Below are 25,972 nucleotides of genomic sequence, written 5' to 3'. Positions count from 1 at the left end.
ACCGGAGACCTGAGGCGTGGGAGAGGCGGTGTGGCTCTGCCCTCGCTGTGGGGTGGGAGGGGGTAGAAAGGCTGCGGCGGGTCGCGGGGATATGCCTGTCGTCACCGCACCTGGTTTATCCTCCCCAGCCCCTGCTCCCGGTCAGATGCAGATGGGCGGGATAGCGGTGGGGGTGGGACGGTGGGTGGTGGCGGAAAGGGGCGGAGGAGGGCAGCCGCCCGCGTGCGGGGCCCGGACGGCCCGCTCCCTCCGCCAGGTGTGCTGCGTGCGCCTGGCTCGGTTGGCCTAGGCTAGGCGGCGGCTGCGATGGAGGAGTGGTCCTGGAGGCCTCTAGTCCCTACGGCGTCGACGGAGTGTCAGGAGGACTTTCAGGTAGCCGCGGTGTCTTGGGCCGCGGTGCTTACTCGCCCCTTTTCACTCCTGCTGGTAATGGCCGAACAGCGCTCCTCATGGTCTTGGACCAGGCACTGTGGAACGCCGGTTCATTAGCCTGTAGAACAAAAACGTCTAGATTCCGTTCGTTTTTCTCTGAAAATCATGGAAACTTGAAGCTCTTGCCCAAAGCCTCTATCCTAGGGTGTCACTATTAACCAAGCAACTGTCTACACCTGCTTCGTAGGCTTATTCGCGAGCTCTGCGTTATAGCAGGGCTTTAAAAAATATCTATATTCGGGCGGCCCGGGTGGCTCACTGGTTTAGCCAGGATGTGGTCATGGAGTCCCGGGATCGAGTCCCGCATCAGGCTCCCCGCAGGGAGCCTGCTTCTCCCTCTCCTCTGCCTCTCTCTGTCTCTCATGAACAAATAAAAAATCTTAAAAAAAAAACAACTATATTCTATTAGAATAAATATCAAAACAATGTTTAAGATTTTATTGATTCATGAGAGAGGCAGAGACCGGCTGAGGTCTGAAAAGTTAATAAAATTTAAAAAATAAACAAAACACCCTAGATCACTTTTTGCAGCCTTCAGATTTAAATTCAACTTAGTATATTCGTATCAGCGTAGAGTTTAGTGATTCATCAGTTGAACGTAACACCCAGTGTTCTGAAATGAAGGATAGATTCTTGTACTCGGTCTTGTTATTATTTTAGTTTTATTATTATTATTTTATTCACATTATCTGTTATAATTTAATAACTTACTATTAATTTGTTACACATTAGTTTATCAAATCTGATGTTTCCAAAAGTATATTCAGAAGAAGTTAAGTCTGTTGGATATTTATAGTAATTCTGCAAAAAGGATTCCTTATTAAATGCACTTGGGGAAATGTTAGGCTATATAAGTTCAACTGGTTTCTTTATTGCACAATTTCTCAGAGCTTTTATATCATACACATACACACATAAATGCTTAATGCGTCTTCAAGAGAGTGACATTTAACAAATTTACTTGAACAATAAACTTTCAGCAGAGCATGTCAAGGACCAATCTTTTGAACACCTATTAAAGAGATACTAAATTATATCGTTGAACCTCTGAGCATGGAGGTGGGAATTGGAAGATGTTTGTTCTACTTGAAGATTTATTTTATTTATTTGAGAGCGAGCAAGAGTGACGGGCAGGGGCGGGAGGCAGATGGAGAGGGAAAAGCACACTCCCTGCTGAGCAGGGATCCTGACTTGGGGCTTGATCCCAGTACCCTGAGATTATGACCTAAGCCAGGGGCAGACACTTAGTGGATTGAGCCTCCCAGGTGCCCGTTTGGTCTATTTTGGACTTTATGAGTCACATTAAGTATGTAGGACATACAGCCATACTTTCTGTGGAAACAAACATTGATATGTGTGTGTATATATATGTGTGTGTGTATATATATATATATATATATATACATGTATATATGCAACTTGTGTGCTTAACTCATCCTGAGAACACTGAGGTGTGTGCATTGTCCACGTCATTGTCCACATTTTACTGATAGAAAACTAAGGTTCTTAAAAATTGAAAATTGGGATTTGAACCCAAACTGTCCTGACTCAAAAACTCTTACTCTTTAGATTATTGCACTTGACCTCCAAAATGAAACCACAGTGATTGCTGTGTCTTTGGCTTCTGTGTATGTGAAATGACACAGTTGATGTGAGAGCACTTTAGTTAACCAGAAGTACCTTAAAAGGATATTGTAACAAAGTTCAGTTTATACTACCTCTTGGTGAGAGGTTTAGGAGTGAACTGGAACCGAACCACAGTAAGGATAGTTGAGTCTATAGAGATTTGGTCCATGTATACTGTGAAAATTGTGTACTGTCAAAAATTGCCCTTGAAAGAAAGACCCTTAGGAAGTCATTCCTTTTGAGGAATCAATGGAGATTGATTTCCATTTTTCAGTAAGTCATGCTATCTCATGGGATTCCCTAGACTCTTCCCAGTCTGGGAAGTGGTGTTCTCTGGGCAGCCTGCTGCTCTATCACAACATGCCTCTCACATCAGACAACAAAAACTGGTTTTATTTACCAGCTGTTCTATCTTTTTCCGAGTTGTAGAATTATCAAATTCTAGGATGAGGGAGGCTCCTAGCTAGGATCATGCAGTGAATGTTGGAACCAGCTCATTAATTTCTCATAAACTGATGCCTGGAGGGAGGTCCTATGTGAGGATCATCACAACTTGTTGGGGGCAGAGCAGCACTAGAGCCCAGCTTCCCTTCAATGTTTTCCCGTGCATATGAATTCTCAGCCTCCAGCCCTGCCCCTCACTGTAGGACACATGCTTCTGGAGTTGGTTTTCTTTTCAGGTACTGATTTTGATCGTTTATAGTGCTGATGATCTAACATTTTTTGGGCATGTACATCATCAACAGAATTGGAGCAGGCGCTGCCAACAGAATTTATAAATTGCGGGGGCTCCTGGGTGGTTCAGTCAATTGAGCGTCCGACTCTTGATTTCTCCTCAGGTCATGATCTCTCAGGGTCGTGGGAAATAAAGCCTTGCATCAGGCTTTGAGCTCAGCAGAGAGTCTGCTTGGAATTCTCTTTCTTTCCCTCCCTTCTCTCTCTCCTGAATAAGTAAATCTTTTTAAAAATTTATGTGTTATGTATACATACTATTAAGTTATAAAATACATTAGAATTTGAAGATGAGATTAAAATAATAAATGTGAACAAATGTTATTATGCTCTCTTCCCTTACTGCATTGAATTATCTTGCATGCACCATGGAGCCACCACTTGATTTTTGTCTGTGGTGTTGTAGTATTTATTTTCTGACTTTGTATATTGTATTGTTCTAGTGTTTTTAGTCTGTTAGCCTATGAAATAACACCATCACCAGTTTCTGTAGTCATTCTGTCAGGAACTATTGTTTGTGGGTTTGGAGAAAATTATCCTCTTATTTCTGGAAATAATCTTTAATTTAGTGGCTTTCCTATTATGTGTTGACATCTACATCTAACATGTGTATGTAATAACAGTTGAGGTAGTTATTTTCTGCAAAAAAAAAAAAAGATAGTTAACGATTTCTACAAAGTCACTGAGAACCCTGTATTGGCAAATAATGAATCATTGCTCCTAAAGGACATACAGGGCTAGGTTCCTGTGGGCCTCTAATCACAACATTTCTGTGAGCTGATCAATATGTAACCTTGTCTTATGTGTGTTTCTGTTTCTCTTATTTAATGTATATGGTTGATTGATTAACACTGAACTCACAGCCCGTGGTACTGTAACTCCTGCTTTAATGAAGCCTATCTAAACACATGTATTTTCTCCCTAAGGCATACAATTTCTTGTGCTTAGGAACACTAGGTCACACTTCAGCATTTTGCTTGGGGGCCATTTTGAACTGCAAAATCATCAACAGAAAGCACAAAATGCAAAAAAAAAAAAAAAAAAAAAAATACAGCACTAAATAGACTCTGAAAAGGATGCTTGTTTAAACTATGAGAGGTGAAATAAGAAAGCAGATAGTCACTTTGTGCTGGGAATGTGTATGATCAGGTGTTTACAGATTTTTGCCACCTTGCAGCAAGTATTGATTATGAGGTTACAAATACGTTTTGATTAGGATTAGGAGAATTTGCAAGTATGGAATTCACAAATAATGAAGATTGATAGTATCTAGTAGTATTTATGCGGATGGGCTTGAGCACTGTACAGGTCTGGATTAGCATTCTGGCTCCTCTCTGTTTTATGGCAAGTTAGTTAATAACTCTGAGTCAAGGTACATATTTCCTCAGCTATATGTTTTGTGAGGATGTCTACCTCATAAGGCTAATGTGGACATTTAATGAATGTTTAGCCCTTAAAAATTTTTTGTAAAATAAGTGAATCTGTTTACATCTATACTTCATCTACCATCCTAACAAACCTTGTTAGGGAATAGTGGGCAGGGGACATGTTTTCCATTTATGTCTTTGGAAAACTTTGTACTTGAGAATAAAATCCTGTTAATAATTAAGAAGATCCCATTAACTGAAAATATGAATCTGATTGGGATTTTTGCCCCTAAAAATATTAAGTGAGGCATGGTGAGTACCCTAGCCAAAGGCTCTTGATATCTGTGCTTCTCAGACATCAGTGTGTATACAAATCATTTAGGGATCTTGTTAAAATGTAGTTTCTGATTCAGAAGATCTGGTATTGGACTTGATGTTGAATTTCTCACAGAGGGATCCCTGGGTGGCGCAGCAGTTTAGCGCCTGCCTTTGGCCCAGGGCGCGATCCTGGAGACCTGGGATCGAATCCCACGTCGGGCTCCCGGTGCATGGAGCATGCTTCTCCCTCTGCCTCTGTCTCTGCCTCTCTCTCTCTCTGTGTGTGTGACTATCATAAATAAATAAAAATTAAAAAAAAAAATTTCTCACAGAGCCCAGGTGATGTTGCTACTGATCTCTGTGTATCACACTTTAAGTATTTAGGCTTCATACAGATTTCTAAGTTATATCTATGTGTAGGCCTGTTAGCACTGCTCTCTTCTAATGGCTTGATAAAATAAAATAGATCAAGCAAGAGAGTATAGATGAATTAGAGAAGGTCTGTCATCATTAACAGAACCACAATCTCTCAAAGAGTTAAGCAAATTGGTTATGGATCAGTAAGGATGTATACAAGAGAGCAAAGTAATACAATAAGCCTAGTAGACACCAAAGCACTATGCAAGTGGCTACTTCCCAGTTTTTGCAAATTGTCTTTCACAACTGATGTGTAAAGCAAAAGCACCTTTCTTAAAGGACAAATAGAATGTTAGCAACGAGTTATGTGTACTTACAGGACTAACTAGATAGTGCACTTAAATGTTTATTTAATTGAATATGTATGTACAGTAGGGACCTATGTAATAAGCCTTTGGGATAGTATCCTGGTAAATGGGCAGGTAAATCCTGGGTAAATGCTTGCTAAACCTGTTGTGTTAGTTTCTCATGGTTGCTGTAACAAAATTACCACAGACTTAGTGGTTTAAGACAATACAGATTTATCATGTTACACTTCTGGAGGGTCAACTCTGAAATGGATCTCATGGAATTCAAATCAAGGTTTTGGCTGGGTTATGTCCCTTCTGAAAATTCTAGAAAAACTTTTCTGCCTTTCCTAGTTTATAGAAGCTACCCACATTTCCTGGTTCATGGGCTTTTCCTCTGTCTTCAGAGCCAACCTCATACCATCTTTAGAACCAGTCTCTCACTCTCTGACTTTGACTTTCCTACTTCCTTTTGCCTTTAAGGATCCTTGTGATTGTATTAGGGCCAACCGCATAATCCAAGGATAATCTTCCCGTCTTGATTCTTTTTTTTTTTTTTAAAGATTTTATTTATTCATGGGAGACAGACAGAGAGAGAGAGTCAGAGACACAGGCAGAGGGAGAAGCAGGCTCCACGCAGGGAGCCCAACACGGGACTCGATCCTGGGTCCCCAGGATCAGGCCCTGGGCTGAAGGCGGCGCTAAACCGCTGAGCCACCCAGACTGCCCATTGATTCTTAATTTAATCATTTCTATAGTGCCTTTGCCATATAATGTAACATTCATAGGTTTTGGGGTTTAGGATATGGATATCTGAGAGTGGGAGAATTTTCCCCTTTACCATACTTGAATAGCACAAACATTTCTAATAGATGCCTTTATAGGTTCTAGGCTACATAGGAATGAAAATTTGTAATGGCTCCACTTTTGTTTTGAAATTTATCAGTAATGGTGTTAGATGAAATCTATAATATTTAAGATGTGACCTTTTTAAGATTGTTGTTGGTGTTTAAGGATTGTGCTGGTATGGAGGTTGGTAAAGACAGTTTAGGGGCTGGAGTTTTACCTTAGAGAATGAAATATTTGGCAAGGTTTTGAATTAGACTAGGGGAAGAAAAGATCTCAAACTAAATTATTTTTTAAAGATTTTATTTATTTATTCATGAGAGACACAGGCAGAGGGAGAAGCGGTGGACTCCTTGCAGGGAGCCCAAAGTGGGACTCAATCCCAGGACTCCAGGATCATGCCCTGAGCCAAAGACAGACGCTCAATTGCTGAGCCACCCAGGCATCCCTCAAACTAAACTTTATGTTAGGAAATATGAATTAGACAAATCCTTGATCCTATAAATAATATTTATTTGAAGTAGCAGATACCCATTTAATTGAAAATCAAAATGATAAAGATTTTAATTATATTTATTTTTGAAGATTATTTATTTAAAATAATTTTTTTATTATCCCGGGACTCATGAGATCATGACCTGAGCTGAAACCAAGAGTTAGACATTTGACTGAGCCATCTAGGCCCAAGCACCTATTTTTAAAGATATTATTATTGTTATTTTTTCTAAAGAATTCTGTTTTCTTTTCTTTTATTTTTAATATTTTATTTATTCATTCACTCAGAGAGAGCGAAGAGAGAGGCAGAGACATAGGCGGAGGGAGAAGCAGGCTCCACGCAGGAAGCCCGATGCGGGACTCGATCTCGGGTCTCCAGGATCACACCCCAGGCTGCAGGCGGCGCTAAACCGCTGCGCCACCGGGGCTGCCCTAAGATATTATTTTTAAGCAGACTCTACAACCAATATAAGGCCTGAAGATATTATTTATTTATTTATGTGAGAGAGAGAACATGAGTGGGGAGCAGAGGGACAGAGGGAGAGGGAGAAGCTGGCTCTGCATTGAGCAGGGAACCTGTTGCGGGGCTCGATTCTGGGACTCCAGGATCATGACCTGAGCAAAGACAGATGCTTACCCCACTGAGCCACCCAGGTGCCTGCATTGTGGGACTTGAACTCAACCCCAAGATCAAGATTCGCACACTCCACAGACTGAGCCTGCCAGGTGCCCTCTTGATTCCCTTTAAAAATGTAATCCTGCTTGTATACTTTTCCTGGTGTTTAATAAATTTTTTTGAGATATATTTTATGTTAAAACACTTTTAGAAATGGATAATGTATTCTTGATTATTTAACAATGGTTGTAATTTACTCTTTTATGTTCTTTTATATTTCAGCAGTATATTTTAGGGGATAATAATTGGGAAATGTTGAAGTTGACATTTCTTTCTCATGAAAACTGCTATGTTAATTTTATGGTCTTTCCAGGAAGAGAGCTTGTGTCGTCTGATAGTATATCCCAACTTCAGTTTAACATCCATTTGAATTATTTAATACCATTGAAGTATTATTGCTTCTCATGTTTTCAGCATGAGAAGTATATGATACACATTCTGCCCTCAGTAGGAAGCTACTAAAAGACAACCTTCAAGGCACAGAAAATTAGAAACTCTCTGACTGTGCTGTTTATTATTGACACCAGTAACTGCAATTGAGTCATATTCCCTGTCTTCATTCACTCTATGAACTTAAGGCTTTTTCACCTGCAAGGATGAGGTAATAGGATCTGTTGTGCTTATAAGGTTGCGATGAAGACTGAATGAAGAGGAATGCAAAAGACTTTGAAAATTATAAAGTTCCATAGAAACATTATAGGTGCACCTGGGCGGCTCAGTGGTTGAGTGTCTGCCTTTGGTTGAGGTTGTGATCCCGGGGTCCTGGGATCGAGTCCCACATCCGAGCCTGCTTCTCCCTCTGCCAATGTCTCTGCCTCCCTATCTGTGTTTCTCATGAATAAATAAACAAAATCTTAAAAAAAAAAAATAAAAGAAACAGTGAGAGTAATGCAAGAAGTGCCAGACTAATACAGAAAGTGCTTGTGAAGAGTCACTAAGGAAAAGTGACTTTACTGAAACCCACCTGCTTCACATTTTTTTTACCATTTTTTTTATCTCCACCTTTGCTTATGACCCAAGTCAAACATATGGTAAGAACGGGACCCAGAACATGTCTAATCTCAAATAATTTGTGGAAGCATTGGAATGGCAGGACTTTCTTGAAAAGTAGCTGTTGGTGGTTTGTTTAACATTCCTCCAAACTTTCCCTATTGCTTAGTACTGTTTCCCAAAGGGAGATATACCCATAATGGTATGTGAGAGGATTTTTGTTGGTTCAACCAGAAGCAAAGGGAAGAGCCTTTGGAGAATCACTGTACTGGGTCTGAGTATATCAAGAAATGGATGGAGGGATGCCTAGGTGCCTCAGTGGTTGAGCATCTGCCTTTGGCTCAGGGTGTGATTCTGGAGTCCTGGGATTGAGTCCCGCATTGGGCTCCTTGCATGGAGTCTGCTTCTTCCTCTGCCTATGTCTCTGCCTCTCTCTGCCTCTCTGTGTCTCTCATGAATAAATAAAATAAAATCTTAAAAAAAAAAAAAAAAGTGGATGGAAAGCACTACTGACCTGAATTTCTGGTCTCTTATTCTAGATAATTTTGTGTCACAGCACTTGCATAATCTTTCCTTCCCTCTGTCACATTTATTTGAATACCTGTCATGTGCCAGGCTCTGCTAGGGATCCAAAATCCTTAAGACCCAGCCATCATCTTCATGGAACCTGGTAAGGAAGACAGGTATATAAATGAGTTGTCTTTGCATCATGGAATTCCTTTGTGGTTTTCTGTTGGCTAAGAGATAAAGTTTCAATTCCTGAACTTCAGTGAGCAGGTTTTTTTTTTTTTTTTTTTTGAACAGGGTTTTCCAATTTCCTATCCCACTATTCTGTTACACTTTTTTTTTGTTTTTTAAGATTTTATTTATTCATGAGAGACACTGAGAGAGAGAGGTGGAGACACAGGGAGATGGAGAAGCAGGCTCCCTGTTGGGAGCCCAATGTAGGACTTGATCCCAGGACCCCAAGATCATGCCTTGAGCCGAAGGCAGACACTCAACCACTGAGCCACCCAGGTGTCCCTGTTACACTTATAGCTAAACATGCCTAATCAGGTCATGTTCTTTTATGCCACTACTGTTCCTCCAGCTTGGAATGTAATACTTTTTTCCTCTCCAAGTGCAGGTTGGTTCCATGTACTCATTAACTTAAGAAATATTTATTGTGCTAGGCCATGGGAATACATAGGTAAGACTTGACTTCTGCTCTTAAAGAACTTTGTTTAGGCAGGAATTTTAGAGTCTTCACATTTTTACGGGGCCATGCATTTGCATTTGTATTTGCATTTGCATTTGCATTTGCAGCACATGCTGCCTTTGTTTTGTGTTGTATTTGTGTCCTTAAGTACTTTATTTATATATTAGAGAGAGAGAGAGAGAGAGCATGCATGAGTGGAGGCTGGGGGCAGAGGAGAGAAGCAAACCCTCGCTGAGCAGAGGGCCAGATGCGGGCTCATTTCTAGGGTTCTGGGATCATGGCCTGGGCTGGAGGCAGACTTAACCAACTGCACCACCCAGGCACCCCTTTTTAAAATTTTAATAGCAACTGTTTAATTTCCTTATAAGATAGGAAGCCTGGAAAAAAAAAAAAAAAAAGATAGGAAGCCTGGTAGGTTATTAGGGTAATGGCCTAGTTATATAGCTAAACTTTGTACATATGAATTGATTGGGACCCAGTACAATCTAAAACCTAGAAATTCAAAATCACATAAGGCATTCAGTTGATGCTCTGTGATGGTGGTATGATGCATTCCAGAATGGGCATGGCTGAGATTAAGTTTCTCCTAGCCTCTGCTATCCTTGCTATTTCAGAATTTCTTTTCAAAGATAGAAGTCTTCAATACAGAAAAGGAGGATTCTTTGTCCTCAGGATGTATACATGAGGGCTGCATTAACTTGATTATTTTTTTCAATGATTCATTATGTGACCTTTTAACAAGTTCTTTAAGTATAAAAAGTGTGGGGCTGACACCCTTCACTGAGTAAAGAGACACTAAGATTCATAATTTGGAAACTAGTGGTAATCACGGCAGTGGGACCTGGGTGGGACTTTGGAGAGGAGCCATGGTCAGGCCAGTGTTGGGCAGTTCACTTGGTATGCTCCAAGAGGCTGGCTGACCCCTGGGCTGGGCCTTGTCTAAGTCATTGTAGGTTCAGTTAAGCTCATTAGATCCCTGTAGCCAGGAGGATGAAACTCCGGGATCTGGCTCTTCAAACCAAAAAAAAGGAAAAAAAAGACCGATTGATAAATTGTTACTGTGGTCTGTTTGTATTTAACCTTTATATGTGTGTGTGTAAAAATGGAAGAAATAATAGTTGTTTCATAGGGTTATTATGAGATTTGAAATGAGATCTTTTAGACCATTCATTAATCAATTCATTGAATAAATTTAGAGTGCTTGGTAGTTCAGGGAGAAGGTCCATGATAAAGCTATGGATTTGAGGATCATCAGCAATAGATAGTATTTAAAATCTTGAGATTAGATGAAGTCACTAAAGATTGACTATAGATAAAGGTGCTTGGAATAGTAAAGGCTCAGTAAATGTTGGCAGTTACTCCCACTCTTACTATAACTGCTTGTATCATTGCTACTATTTATTAGAAATGTTACAGAACTGCCCCATAAACCCAAATCTCCCATTTTCTTAATACAAATGTATTTGAGAAACCAAAGGTTTATTAGAAATTTCTGTAGGAGGGCGCCTGGATGGCTCAGCGGGTGAGCACCTGCCTTTGGCTCAGGTTGTGATCCCGGGGTCCTGAGATCAAGTCCTACATCAGGCTCCCTGCAGGGAGCCTGCTTCTCCCTCTGCCTGTGTCTCTGCCTCTCAATCTGTCTTTCATGGATAAATAAAATCTTTTTTTTTTTTTTTTAAAAAAGAAATTTTTGTAGAGAATACCAGATCCAGGGAATTGGGTGGTCCCAGTGAGAAGTGCTCCCTGAAGTCATCCATCCACAGAGTCGGATAGGCTTAGGCATGGGTTTTGATAGCCTGGATTTGAATCCTGCCTTTACTTCTATACCAGCAGTGAAACCTTTTTTGGACCTCAGCTTCTTCATGTGTTCGGAGGGGTCACCTCATAGGGATGGCAGGTGGATTCAAAAAGGTAATTGTTAGGGTGCCTGGGTGGCTCAATGGTTAATCCTCTGACTCTTGGTTTTGGCTCAGGGTTATGAGATTGAGCCCTGCGTTGGGCTCTCTGCTGGACGGGGAGCCTGCTTAAGCTTCTCTCCCTGCTCTCTTTCTGGGGTACAAAAAAAAAAACCAAGTCAGTTCCTTCTATTTTCCTTCCACTGCTTAGGGGCTAGGACTCTAGGGCAATCAGGTTTCCTCCTCTGAAACTCCAGAGATACTGATAATCTGTCTCTGTGCCTCTTTTTTATTATTATTATTATTATTATTATTTTAATTTTTATTTATTTATGATAGTCACATAGAGAGAGAGAGAGAGAGAGAGGCAGAGACATAGGCAGAGGGAGAAGCAGGCTCCATGCACCGGGAGCCCGACGTGGGATTCGATCCTGGGTCTCCAGGATCGCGCCCTGGGCCAAAGGCAGGCGCTAAACCTCTGCGCCACCCAGGGATCCCCCTATTTTATTTTATTTTATTTTATTTTATTTTATTTTATTTTATTTTATTTTATTTTATTTATTTATTTGTTTATTGTTATTATTTTTAAAGATTTTATTTATTTATTCATGAGAGACACACAGAGAGAGGCAGAGACACAGGCAGAGGGAGGAGAAGCAGGCTACATGCAGGAGCCCGATGCAGAACTCCATCCGGAACTCTGGGATCACGTCCTGAGCCAAAGGCAGACGCTCACCTGCTGAGCCACCCAGGTGTCCCTGTGCCTCTTTTTAAAACCATATCCCAGCTACTAGCCCCTTATAATGATAACCTTTCCTTGTGTGATGTGATTCATTGCAGTTAATTATAGTTTATCTTTCTTAAATTGATCTCCTTAATGGGATTTAGAAGATAATTTTTTCTTATCTGGCAATGCACTTGTTAATTCAATTTCAATGTAGATGATGAAATCTAATGTTCATTCCTAAAAGCTTCTGCTTTCCAAGGGGAAGGGTTACGTCCCTACTTGCCCCATTGAAGATAGAGCCTCTGTGGCCCCATATAGCAATGAGAGCACCAAACTTCTGGTAGTTGCTAGTATGGTCTTCAGGAAGGATATTTAAGGAGCAATTTTAATACCACAACTGCTGAAGGTGTCTGACAGATGGCATGGACCACTCCAAGAAGTAGCAAATTCCCATCATTCAAAGTGTTCAAGCAGGTACAAACTTCCAATTATAAAATAATTAAGCCCTGGCTTGTAATGTTCAGCATGGTGACTGTAGTTAATGATACTGTTATTGTATATTTGAAGGTTGCTTAGAAAGTAGATCTTAAAAGTTCTCATCACAAGAAAAAATTTGTGGTGATGGATGTTTAATTAGGCTTATGGTCATTTCACAATATTATATGCATATAACAAATCACTATGTTGTACACCTGAAACTAATATATGTCAGTTATACCTCAATTACAAAGATTATATACTGTCATTGCAGAAAATAGTCATGCAAAAAAGTTTTTTCCTTGTAATTTCCTGACCCAGCGAGAAACTTTGTAAATAGCCATGTTCAAAAAAAAAAAAAAAAAAAGAGAGAGAAAGAAAGAAAAAATAGCCATCTTCCCCTCGATTTTGTTCTGTGCATTAGATATTCCCTAGGAATATCTGGGGTTTATGTAGTATATTTGTAACCTGTTTTATTTCTTTTTTTTTTTTTAACCTGTTTTATTTCTTATTTAGAGAATGTGATTTGTTTCTAAGACTCATCAAGCCACTTAATTTTCCTTTGCTTTTTACTTCTGAGATTAATAGAAAAATAGTCCATCAATACTGCCTTTGTGTTGTTTAATCTTCTGGCTGAAAAAGTTTTATTTGTTTATTTTTAACTTTTAAAAATATTTTATTTCATTTTTATTTGAAATAAGGCAGGCACCCCTGGATAAAAAAGTTTAAAGTTCTCAAATACTTGAAATCATTTCTTATGCTGTAGTGGTTCGGTGGAAGGCTTTTAAAATAGTTTCTTTAAATAGCAGTACTCTATGTATTACCCATTGCCTTTTTATTATCCATTTTCCTCAAAGGAGACTTGGGTAAACATTACAGCAACTATTTTATTCTTATTGATTCTATGACCTTTTTATTGAAACAATCACTTGACCATAGAGCAGATCCATATTTGGACTTCTAAACATTAATGAGGTGCCTTCTTTAATTAGATGTTCAGAAATGTTGTGGCCCTTCAGGAGCCTTAATGGGGCTCTTTCAGAAAGTTACCAGTGAGCTACATGGAATAATAAAATTCCTGTTTGCATAGAATCCCCTCCAGCATTTAGTGGACCTTAACCATAGTCTCCTGAAAGATGAATACTCTTATTTAGTTTTATGGTCTTTTGTTATGTGTACTACTTAACCATATCAGTGCCTTAGGTGCTTGGTGGACCAAAGTATTTCACACATTTATAGACCCCTTGGTTTATTGCAGCATTTTTTAATACTATAATATTCTGGAATTACCCATAGATAGCTTATGACTGAAATTAAAACATTTGTCATCACAGTTTTTTCTGGAATTACTTTTAAAGCCTGAAAATGTTCAATGGGTAGGGTTGGGTGATAAACATTAGCTTTACAAAGTCTGTTTTTATTAGAGCATTCTTATGTATTATCAAAGCACATACAATTCATATAATTATTGGTTCTTTAAAAAATAAGCAACTTGAAGGCGTTTTATTTATCTTATAAAAAATTTGCTCAAAAAGTATGTTGGAAGAAGAGGATAAAATCTTCATGATTTAGTTATTTGCGCCATGTACTCTTATATGATGCAATAACACTTTTGCACTAAAATCGAAGTCTGCTATCTTGTCAGTTCCAAGTAGTCTTGATATGCCACATGTTATACTAAGTTCTGCCTTCATTGCCAAGCTTGTGTGTTTACTCAGTGCTGACGGTAGTTTTAGGTCTAGGGGAAAGGGGCAAATTGGATGATCAGGAATTCTGAAGTAATCTCTAACTTTTATTTTTATTTATTTCTTCACGAGACAGAGAGGGGGCAGAGACACAGGCAGAGGGAGTAGCAGGCTCCATGCAGGAAGCCTGACACGGGACTCAATCCCGGGTCTCCAGGATCAGGCCCTGGGCTGAAGGCGGTGCTAAACCACTCAGCCACCCGGGCTGCCTTAATCTCTAACTTTTAAAGCTTTTCCTAAAAGTTTACAGTTATTTAAAACCTTGCACCCTTTATTTCTGTGAGTCCTCTGAGGAGAGAGGCTGTGTTCATAACTTAGTTATCAGAGGTGTCTGGCACTCAGTAGGTCCTCAGTAAAAGTTGAATGTATGAGTTGATTATCCTTGTGATTTATCCTCTGGGAACTTCTCTGCTATTATTTATTACTAAATTTGGGTCAAAGGTGATCCTTGCCCAGTTTAAATGTTTGTTTGTACTGGAGAATATAGTAAGTGGTAAGGTCTAGGTGCTTTCTATCTCTGATTGCTACAATGACCATGCTTGGTACTATCATTCCCATTTAGCAGATGTGAAAACAGAGGCTTGGAGAGAAGTTAAGTTGAACACAGCAATAAAAGGCAAAAGGTAGGACCCAGTCTAGCATACTGCCCAGAGTCTGTACTCTTCATCTCTTCTCCCCCAGAGGTTAAGGACTTTGGCTCTCAGGATTCACAGGCTCTTCATAAATTGTTTTTGGGACTAGTAAAACTGGATATGGGAAATTGGGCTTTGTGAAGCACAAGGTAGTCTGTAGCACTGCATGCATTTTTTTTTAAGGTTCTTTTTTAAAAAAATTTTTTTAAGGTTGTATTTATTTTTTCATGAGAGACATAGAGAGGGGGGCAGAGACACAGGCAGAGGGAGAAGCAGGCTCCCTGTGGGGAGCCCGATGTGGAACTCGATCCCAGGACCCTGGGATCACGACTTGAGCCAAAGGCAAATGCTCAACCACTGAGCCACCCCAGATGCCCCATTGTGTTTTTATACCTTTTGAGTATTTCAACTTTTCAGTTATTGGGAGGCCCTGAATCTAACCAACATCCCCCACTCCCTGGAGTGTTTCCAGTTGAGAGTTGGGGAATGGAGATAGGACATTGGAGGAGGATGACCAAGTGAGAAAGAAGCAGGTAGAGGATGAGGGATCAAAGTTGGCTTGTTTTTTAATTGTGAGACGTTTTAAATAAGGAAGAAAAAGGATTAGTGTAATGACCATGAACCCACCACAAAGCTAATTAGATTTTATATTATTTTGTTTCAGATCTTAAAGAAATGAAATATTAGATATAGCAGATTCTTGAGTACCTCTCATTTTGTTAGTTTATTTATATTAGTTTATATTCATGTTTATTATTATAATTTCAGTACATTGATTTTTAACTGCTATATATTGATTTAGAATATGAATGAATATACCTGAGTTTATCTCTTCTCTAGCTGATGAAGATTTAAGTTGCTTCCATTGATTTTTGTTACACCCAGTACTGCAATAAACATTTTTCTACTTTCCTTTTTGTGCACATGTGTTAGAGTTTGTGGTATGTGCTGAGGAGAGGACTGGCTGTGTGTGTACAAAATCTTCAGTTTTTCTCCATCCTCTCAGAGGGCATGCTTGAGTGGGGCAGGGGGAGCAGCTTTCGTCCTACCACAGTACATGAGTGGGGCAGAGTAAGTAGATGAAAGGAAGGATAAGGAGGGTCACGATGTAGGGCAGGATGAGAAAACCAAGTATTTAAAGAAAAGCAGAAGTATATCAGTATGGAAAAGGAATGTCTTAGAGAAAAAGCAAGCTGTCAATCTCAGCTCTTCATTTTCCTTCTTTGAGATCAGGAATGAGTTTTTATTGAGCTTAAACAAGACTGTTCTGTCAAGTACGCCGAACAGTTTACTTGTTGTATACTATTGAATATGGGGAATGATCCGTTACTTACTGGGATGCCGCATGAGAACCAGCAAAATTGAATGACTTCTTTATTTTTACTAGGGCAGGTGAAATTTGAATAATGTATTATGAAGAGAGGTAAACGCTTCAGCCCTACTATTTATTCATTCATTTTTCTTTTTTTGTTGTTGATATATAGTTGACAAACGCTATTATATTAGTCTCAGGTGGACATTTATATACATTAGGAAATGATCACAATAGGCTTAATTATCCATAACCATACAAAGTTATTAGTGTTATTGACTATATTCTCTTTGCTGTACTTTATATCCCTGTGAATTGTTTATTTTGTAACTGGAAGTTATAATGGGCATTCAGTAATATTTGAATAAATAAATAAGTGAATGAGTTTAAATACACAGATTCCTTGAGCTCTACTGGATTATATGGTTTTCCTTAAAATATAAGACCTCTGAGTTGTATACTTGGAGTCTACACTCCTAGTGTATTCATTTTCTGCTTTTTTAGATGGGTTATTGCTAAGACTGTTGCAGTCATCACACTCTAGGTTTGTACAACATTCTGCTCCTCCTCTGCTTGTCTCACCCATTGCACCACATCGCAAGTCTTCATTTGCCTGCCATCTTCTTGTCCCCCCACTAGATTCCTAATCTTATTGAGAAAAGGGACTCAGATTTATTTTTTTCTTTTTGATTCTCTTTTCCATGCCCCTCTAGTGGACACTGAAATAATTATTGAGTGTGCAACATTTGATCTGAAAAGGTACATATGCTCAATTGTAAGTAAATAAAAATTTTGACCTAAAAGAAATCACCTTGCCAACGTATGGATTACTGACAGGGAATTTTTTTTTTTTTTTTCTGACAGGGAATTTATATTTGAGTTGTCTTGCCCATCACTGTCTTATATGTGTTCTATAGGTAGTCTGATTAACAAGAAAGAATCATGGTGCTAAATTTTTTAAAAGCATTTGTTGTGAATGGACACCACTCTTGCAGATATTTGAGTCATGTCCTTATGCCAAATACTGTGTGTATCAACGATATAGCTATGAGCGAGGTGTACTTGATCCCTGCCCTCAAGGACCTGTGGTCTAGCAACCTAGTTTAGGAGTCTGGATTCTTTCTATAAAGGGCTAAACAAATAGACTTATGGACCGTGTGGTCTTGGTTTCAAATATTCAACTCTACCATTGTGGCCCAAAAGTAGCCACTGATGCTGTAACCACATGAGTGTGGCTGTTTCCAGTAAAACTTCACTTATAGGGGATGCCTGGCTGACTCAATCGGTAGAGCAGTGATTCTTGATCTCAGGGTTGTGAGTTCAAGCACCACGTTGGGTGTAGCGCTTACTTTAAAAAAAATAACTTTCATTTACAAAAGCAGGAGGTAGATTGATTTTGGTCCTCAAGCCATAGTTTTCTGACTCTTGACCTAGTTCATTTGTTTATTGCCCTTTGATTCTGTTTCACTCATATATACACAGCAGATATTTCATATTCCCAATGTAGTTTTCAGTGGCTTACTTGCTCCAGTTAGCAAAAATGAGATTGTTGAACTTAAATGACTAAAGCTAATCATTTGTTTTGTTTTTTAACTTGTTTATCTAGGACATTTTATTTCCTTACATCAAAGAAAATGTTAAAGAGTATCTGCAGACACACTGGGAAGAAGAGGAGTGCCAGCAGGATGTCAGTCTTTTGAGGAAACAGGTTGGGCCATTTCTCTTCCATTGCTTCTACATTCCCATGTGTCTGAGAATTGAGGATGCCTAGAGACTTAGAATGTGCTCTAAACATATTGTAAAATAAGCATTCTGGATTCACAGGACGTGGAAGTGGTAGCGACTTACCTGCTTAGGGATTCACACTACTTCATTAAACGACAAGATCATGGCAGTTTACTGTCTTTATAGTTGCCTCTCCCTGGAGCCATTTTGATTGCATAAATTTTTTTTTTTTTTAAGAAATAAATAAAAACTTGAAAAAAAAAAGAAAATAAAAAAATTTTTGTTTAAATTCAATTAATTAACATATAATGTATTATCAGCTTCATAGGTAGAGGTCAGTGATTCATCAGTCTTATATAACACCCAGTGCTCATTATATTACGTGCCCTCCTTAATGTCCATCAACCCATTACCCCATCCTCTCACCTCCCTCTCCTCCAGCAACCCTCAGTCTGTTTCCTATGATTAAGAGTATTTTATGGTTTGTCTCCCTCTCTGATTTCGTTGTGTTTTATGTTTCCTCTTTGCCCCCATGAGCCTCCATTTTGTTTCAATTCCACATATAAGTGATACCATATTGTCTTTCTCTGATTGACTTATTTCATTTAGCATAATATCCTCTAGTTGTATCCATGTTGTTGCTAATGGCAAGATTTTGGTTTTCTGGTGGCTGAGTAGTATTCCTGTGTGTGTGTGTGTGTGTGTGTGTGTGTGTGTGTATACACACCACATCTTTTTTATCCATTAATCTATCGATGGACATCTGGGCTCTTAATTTGGCTCTTGCTATAAACACTGGGGTGCAGGTGCCCCTTTGGATCACTGCATTTGTGTCTTTGGGGTAAATACCCAGTAGTGCAATTGCTGAGTTGTAGGGTAGCTCATTTTCAATTTTTTCAGAAACCTCCATACTGTTTTCCAGAGTGACTACACCAGCTTGCAATCCCAACAACATGAATGAGGGTTCCCCTTTCTCTGTATCCTCGCCAATATCTGTCGTTTCCTGACTTGTTGATTTTCACCATTCTGATTGGTTGAGGTGGTATCTCATGGTACTTTTTTTTTTTTCACGATTTTATTTATTTATTCATGAGAGACACAGAGAGGCAGAGACATAGGCAGAGGGAGAAGCAGGCTCCTTGTGGGGAGCTTGATGTGGGACTTGGTACTAGGACCCAAGGATTATGACCTGAGCCAAAGGCAGACGCTCAACCATTGAGCTACCCAAGTGCCCCACTCACTGTACTTTTGATTTGTACTTCCCTGATGCTAAGTGATATTCAGCATTTTTTTTATGTGTCTGTTGGCCATTTCTGTGTCTTTTTTGGAGAAATGTCTGTTCATGTCTTCTGCCCATTTCTTGATTGGATTATTTGTTCTTTTGGTGTTGAATTTGATAAGTTCTTTATAGATCTTGGATATTAGCCCTCTATCTGATATGTCATTTGCAAATGTTTTCTCCCATTCTGTTGGTTTTTTGGTTTTGTCGACTGTTTCTGTACAAAAAGCTTTTTAGCTTGATGAAGTCCTAATAGTTCATTTTTGCCTTTGTTTCTGTTGCCTTTGGAGACATACCTAGCAAGAAGTTGATGCAGCTGAGGTCACAGAGGTTGCGGCCTGTGTTCTCCTCTAGGATTTTGATGGATTCCTGTCTCATGTTTAGGTCTTTCTTCCCATTTTGAGTCTTTTTTTGTGTATGGTGTGAGGAAACGGTCCAGTTTCATTCTTCTGCATGTAGCTGTCCAGTTTTCCCAGCAGTATTTGTTGGAGAGACTTTTTTCCATTGGATATTCTTTCCTGCTTTGTCAAAGATGAGTTGACCATAGAGTCGGAGGGTCCATTTCTGGGTTTCCTGTTCTGTTCTATTGATCTATGTGTCTATTTTTGTGCCAGTACCATGATGTCTTGATTACAGCTTTGTAATAGAGTTTGAAGTCCGGAATTGTGATGCCACCAGTTTTGGTTTGCTTTTTCAACAATCTTGGCTTTTAGTGGTCTTCTCTGGTTCCATACAAATTTTAGGATTATTTGTTCCAATTCTTTTTTTTTTTTTTTTTTATTTGTTCCAATTCTTGTGAAAAATGTCTATGCTATTTTGATAAGGATTGCATTGAGTGTATAGATTGCTCTAGGTAGCATAGACATTTTAACAATAATTGTCCTTCCAAACCAATGAGCATGGAACGTTTTTCTATTCCTTTGTATCTTCCTCAATTTCTTTCAGGGGTTTTGTAGTTTTATGAGTACAGATCCTTTGCCTCTTTGGTTAGGCTTATTCCTACGTATCTTACGGTTTTGGGTGCAATTGTAAATGGGATTGACTTTCTTAATTTCCCTTTCTCCTGTCTCATTGTTAGTGTATAGAAACACAACTGATTTCTGTGCATTGATTTTATATCCTGCCACTTTGCTGAATTCCTGTTGGGAGCCGCGTGCCAGGAAGGGGATAATGGATCGAGCAATGGCTCTCTGTTGACTCTTCCAGTGGAGGCCCACCTGTCTCACCCTTGTTGTTGAAGGCTTGTGGCTCAAGGACGCATACTGTTGCTATCTATTCAAGGGCGCATACTGTTGCTATCTACCGTGAAAGGACATGTCTGGAGAACTAAGCTTAAAATATCCTGCTTGTTAAACAACCCTGCTTTATAAAAGAGTGAATAATACAAATAAAGTTGGCATTGTGGCTGAATCCGGCCATATGTCCCTCCTGCTCCCACTCTGTTTATGTCTCTTTTCTTTTCCTCATTCCCTTACCCTCATCCCTGGACGGTTGTCGCCCCCAGCACGCATGACAAATTCCTGTATGAGTTCTAGCAGTTTTGGGGTGGAGTCTTTAGTGAGTGTCATGTCATCTGCAGAAAGTGAGTTTGACTTCTTTGCTGACTCAGATGTCTTTTATTTCTTTTTGTTGTCTGATTGCTGAGGCTAGGACTTCTAATACCATGTTGAGCAGCAGTGATGATAGTGGACATTCCTGTCATATTCCTGATCTTAGGGGTAAGGCCTCAGTTTTTCCCCATTGAGAATGATATTTGTTGTGGGCTTTTTGTAGATGTCTTTCATGATATTGAGGTATGTTCCCTCTCTCCTTACACTGAAGAGTTTTAATCAAGAACGAATGCTGTACTTTGTTAAATGCTTTTTCTGCATCTATTGAAAGGATTATGTAGTTCTTGTTCTTTCTTTTGTTAATGTAGCATATCACGTTGACTGATTTGTGGATGTTGAACCATCCTTGCAGCCCAGGAATAAACCCACTTGGTTGTGGTGAATAATCCTTTTAATGTACTGTTGGATCCTGTTGGCTGGTATTTAAGTGAGAATTTTTGCATCCATGTTCATCAGGGATATTGGTCTCTAATTCTCCTTTTTGGTGGGGGTCTTTGTCTGGTTTGGGGATCAAAGTAATGCTGTCTTCATAGAAAGAGTTTGAAAGTTTTCCTTCCATTTCTGTTTTTTGAAACAACTTCAGGTATTAATTCTTCTTTAAACGTTTGGTAGAGAGACGCTTGTATAGCTTAGCAGTTGAGTGTCTGCCTTCAGCTCAGTGTGTGATCCCAGGTTTGGGGATCAAGTCCCGCATTGGGCTCCCTGTTAGGAGCCTGCTTCTCCCTCTATGTCTCTGCCTCTGTCTCTCTGTGTCTCTCATGAATAAAAAAATAAATGTTGGGATCCCTGGGTGGCTTAGCCGTTTAGCGCCTGCCTTTGGCCCAGGGCACGATCCTGGAGTCCCGGGATCGAGTCCCACGTTGGGCTCCTGGCATGGAGCCTGCTTCTCCCTCCTTCTGTGTCTCTGCCTCTCTCTCTCTCTCTCTCTGTCTATCATGAATAAATAAATAAATAATCTTAAAAAAAAATAAATGTTTGGTAGAATTTTGTTGGGAAGCCATCTGACCCTGGATTCTTGTTTGTTGGGAGGTTTTTGATGACTGCTTCAATTTACGGACTGGTTATGGGTCTGTTCAGATCTTCTGTTTCTTCCTGTTTCGGTTTTGGTGGTTTATATGTCTCTAGGAATGTATCCATTTTTTCCAGATTGCCCAATTTGTTGTCATATAGTTGCTCATAATATGTTCTTATAATTGTTTGTATTTCTTTGATGTTGGTTGTGCTCTCTCCTCTTTCTTTCTTTCTTTCTTTCTTTCTTTCTTTCTTTCTTTCTTTCTTTCTTTCTTCTCTTTCTTCTTTCTTTCTTTCTTTTTTTTTTTTTTTTAGGATTTGGAGGCAGAGACACAGGCAGAGGGAGAACCAGGCTCCATGCAGGGAGCCTGACGTGGGACTTGATCCCGGGTCTCCAGGATCACACCCCGGGCCAAAGGCAGCGCCAAACCTGCTGGGCCACCTGGGCTGCCCCAATTGTTAGATCTCCTTGTTGGATAGACTGTTTAATTATGATGTAGTATCCTTCCTCATCTCTTATTACTGTCTTTGGTTTATTTATTTATTTTTTTAAGAGATTTTATTTATTCATGAGAGAGAGAGAGAGGCAGAGATACAGGCAGAGGGAAAAGCAGGCTCCTTGCAGGGAGCCCGATATGGGACTCAATCCCAGGACTCTAGGATTACGCCCTGAGCCGGAGGCAGATGCTTTAACCACTGACCCACCCAGGCATCCCCAGCTTTGGTTTAAAATCTAATTTGTTTAAAATCTAAAAGCCACCTCAGCTTTCTTTTGATGTCCATTAGCATGACAAGTGGTTCTCTACCCCCTCACTTTCAATCTGGAGGCATCTTTGGGTCTAAAGTGAGTCTCTTGCAGACAGCATATCAATCTTATACCGTATGTCTTTTGATTGGGGCATTTAGTGCATTTACATTTAGAGTAACTATTGAAAGATACGAATTTAGTGCCACTGTATTACTTATAAAGTCACTGTTTCTGTATATTATCTCTACTTTTCTGGTGTATGTAACTTTTGGGCTCCCTCTTTGTTTGAAGGATCCCTTTTATTATTATTATTTTTTAAAGATTTTATTTATTTATTCATGAGAGACACACAGAAGAGAGGCAGAGACACAGTCAGAGGGAGAAGCAGGCTCCAGGCAGGGAACCCGATGTGGGACTCAATCCCAGGACTCCAGGATCACACCCTGGGCTGAAGGCAGGTGCTAAACTACTGAGCCACCCAAGGGATTCCTGAAGGATCCCTTTTAATATTTCTTGTAAGGCTGTTTGGTGATCATAAATTCTTTTCTTTCTGTTTGTCTTGGAAGCTTTTTATCTCTCCTCCTGTTTTGAAAGACATCATAGCTGCATAAAGTATTCTTGGATGTGTATTTTTTTCATTTAGTACCCTGAATAATATCATGCCAGTCCATTCTGGCCTTCGAGGTCTTTATGGGTAGGTCTGCTGCCAGTCTAATATTTCTACCCTTTTAGGTTACAGACCTCTTATCCCCAGGCTACTTTCAGGATTTTCTTTGTTTCTGAGATTTGTAACTATTTGCACTATTATATGTTGGAGTATTGACCTATTTTTATTGGTTTTATTGGTGGTTCTCTGTGCTATCTGGACTTGAATGCCTCTTTCCTTCCATAGGTTAGGAATGTTCTCTGCTATAATTTGCTCCAATATACTTTCTGCTCCTCTCTCTCTTTCCTCTTCCTCTGGGACCCCAATTATTCTAATACTGTTTTGCTTTATGGTATCAATTCTTTCTCGAATTCTACCCTCGTGATTCAGTGGTTATTTATCTATTACTCAGCTTCTTTATTCTCTATCATTTTGTCTTCTATATCACTAATTTGCTCTTCTGCCTTATTTATCCTAGCAATTAGAGCCTCCATTTTTTTTATTGCATCTCATTAATGGCCTTTTTGATTTCAACTTGATTGGATTTTTAGTTCTTTTATTTCTCCAGAAAGGAATTCTCTAGTGTCTTCTTTACTTTTTTCAAGCTCAGCTAGTATCTTTATAATAGTTATTTTGAATTCTAGTTTCAACATCTTACTTATGTCCATACTGGCTAGGTCTCTGGCAATCAGTACTTCCTCTTTTCTCTTTTTTTTAAAATTTATTTTAATTTTTATTTATTTATGATAGTCACACACAGAGAGAGAGAGAGAGAGAGAGAGAGAGGCAGAGACACAGGCAGAGAGAGAAGCAGGCTCCATGCACCAGGAGCCCGACATGGGATTCGATCCTGGGTCTTCAGGATCACTCCCTGGGCCAAAGGCAGGCGCTAAACCGCTGCGCCACCCAGGGATCCCTCTTTTCTCTTTTTTTGAGATGAGTTTTTCTGTCTTGTCTTTCTGTCCAGAGAAGAATAGATGAACGACAGAACAAAATACTAAAATGGAAAGGACTCCAGGGAAATATACATTAAACCAATCAGAAGAGACCTGAAACCAAAAAATAAAAAAAAAAGAGAGTGAGAATATACTGTATGAACATACTGTAATAGAGCAACATACTGTATCCTGTATATTTTGGTCTTTTTGTTAGAAAACTAGATCCCAAAATTATAACTGTGTATTTTGGTCTTTTTGTTAGAAAACTAGATCCCAAAATTGTAACTGTGTATTTTGGTCTTTTTGTTAGAAAACTAGATCCCAAAATTGTAACAAAAGAAAAACATATATGTACAAAAAAAATAAAATACAATGAACGGATAGACTGTAAAATGAAACTATAAAAATGAAAATTAAAAGACAAAAATAAAGGAATATAAATTAAATACATTGAAAGAAAAAATAAATATATTGAAGTGTTAGAATATAACTGTAAAGATGAAAATTAAAAAAGACTAACAAAATGGGGGAAAAAAAAGTCGATATGAAATGACAGGTGAAGAGAACAGAGCCATATACTAGATTCTCAGTGTATTTGGTCTGTTAGAAAAAACTGCATCCCAAAATTGTAAAGAAGGAAAAACTTTTATGTATATACAAAAATAAAATTAAATACAGTGAAAAGATAACTGTAACTGTAAAGATGAAAATTAAAAAAGATTTTTTAAAAAGTTGATAAAAATAAGTTGGTTGAAAAAAGAAAGAAGAAAAAAAATACTGAAAAACTAAAGAATCATGGAGAAAAAAAAAAAACATTAATTCTGTATACTATTTTCCCCTAGTGCTGGAGTTTTGCAATTCTGTGTGATTGGTAAACTTGGTCTTGGCCAGATATTCTTACTGATCTTCTGGGGGAGGGGCCTGTTGCACCGATTCTCAGGTGTCTTTGCCCCATGTGAAACTGCGCTTGACAGGGGGCCAGGCTCTGTAATCTGCTTCAGATTGCTCTACAGTGGCTTTGGTTCCCTGAAGGCTTTCCACCCCACTTTAGAGGATGTGAGTGAAAATGGCGGCCTCCCATTCTCCAGCCCCAGAGCTGAAAGCTCGCACCCCCCACCCCTCAATGCACCCTCTAGGAAAAGGAATCTGTCGCCCCTGTCTGCGTGTTCCCCGTCCACCTTCCTTGCTCACCTCGCCTGTGACTGAGCGTTTCTGTCTCAGGGATGCGCAACCCCCTTTCAAGTGTCCAAACTCTGGCATGCTGCTGTGCCGCTCCTCCCAGAGAAGGAAGGGAAGGGTTTTAAGGTTCTGCCACTTGCCTGGGCCCTTGCTCTGGGAGCAGTTGCGCCAACCCTGCTGTGGTTTGATGTTTATGGAGACCTGGAGTTGAGGGCCCACTCCTGGGCTCGCTGATTGCAGCTGGCTTCCCTGGTCCAATGCCTGGGAGCTCTCCGATGCCACACTCAGGCACCCTCCCTCCCTCCCTTCCCCCTCCCCAGCCCCCCTGTGATCCCGAGGATCCTGAAGCCACACTGTCCCACCTAGGATTTTGCTCCGCTTGGCACCTGAGCACCTTTCTGGCAGGGACATCCCTCACCTCGACTGCTCTGTCACTTTTCAGTGCCAGCTGCCGGAGTCTTTTCCACCTGCAGTCAGTCTTCCCATATATCGCCTCGGATTCACTTCTCCACACCTCTTACCTTGCCGAAAGTGGTCTCTTTTCTATGTGTAGAGTTGTAGCTATTCTTTCCTTAGAACTCTGGTTGAGTTTGCAGGTGTTCAGAATGATTTAATAGCTATCTAGTTGAATTCTTGGGACCAGACGAAACTAAGATCTACTCCT

General features: G+C 39.6%; 1 protein-coding gene across 7 annotated transcripts in view; it reads left to right on the top strand.

The window, feature by feature from the left end:
* The window catches only part of ENOPH1 (enolase-phosphatase 1), a 39,635-nt gene that overhangs the window by 463 nt on the left and 13,200 nt on the right, over nt 1-25,972 (top strand). For 5 of the 7 annotated variants that reach the window (XM_025998201.2, XM_072755842.1, XM_072755841.1 and 2 more), the window contains exon 2: nt 17,779-17,880. The exons of the other annotated variants lie outside the window; for them this stretch is intronic. In XM_025998201.2, the coding sequence (XP_025853986.1) occupies nt 17,779-17,880 (102 nt within the window). The remainder of the gene's footprint in view (nt 1-17,778; nt 17,881-25,972) is intronic. 7 annotated transcript variants of the gene reach the window in all.

Source organism: Vulpes vulpes, chromosome 4 (assembly GCF_048418805.1).
Source record: "Vulpes vulpes isolate BD-2025 chromosome 4, VulVul3, whole genome shotgun sequence".
Lineage (NCBI taxonomy): Eukaryota > Metazoa > Chordata > Mammalia > Carnivora > Canidae > Vulpes > Vulpes vulpes.
This window is presented reverse-complemented; position numbering and strand designations above follow the sequence as displayed.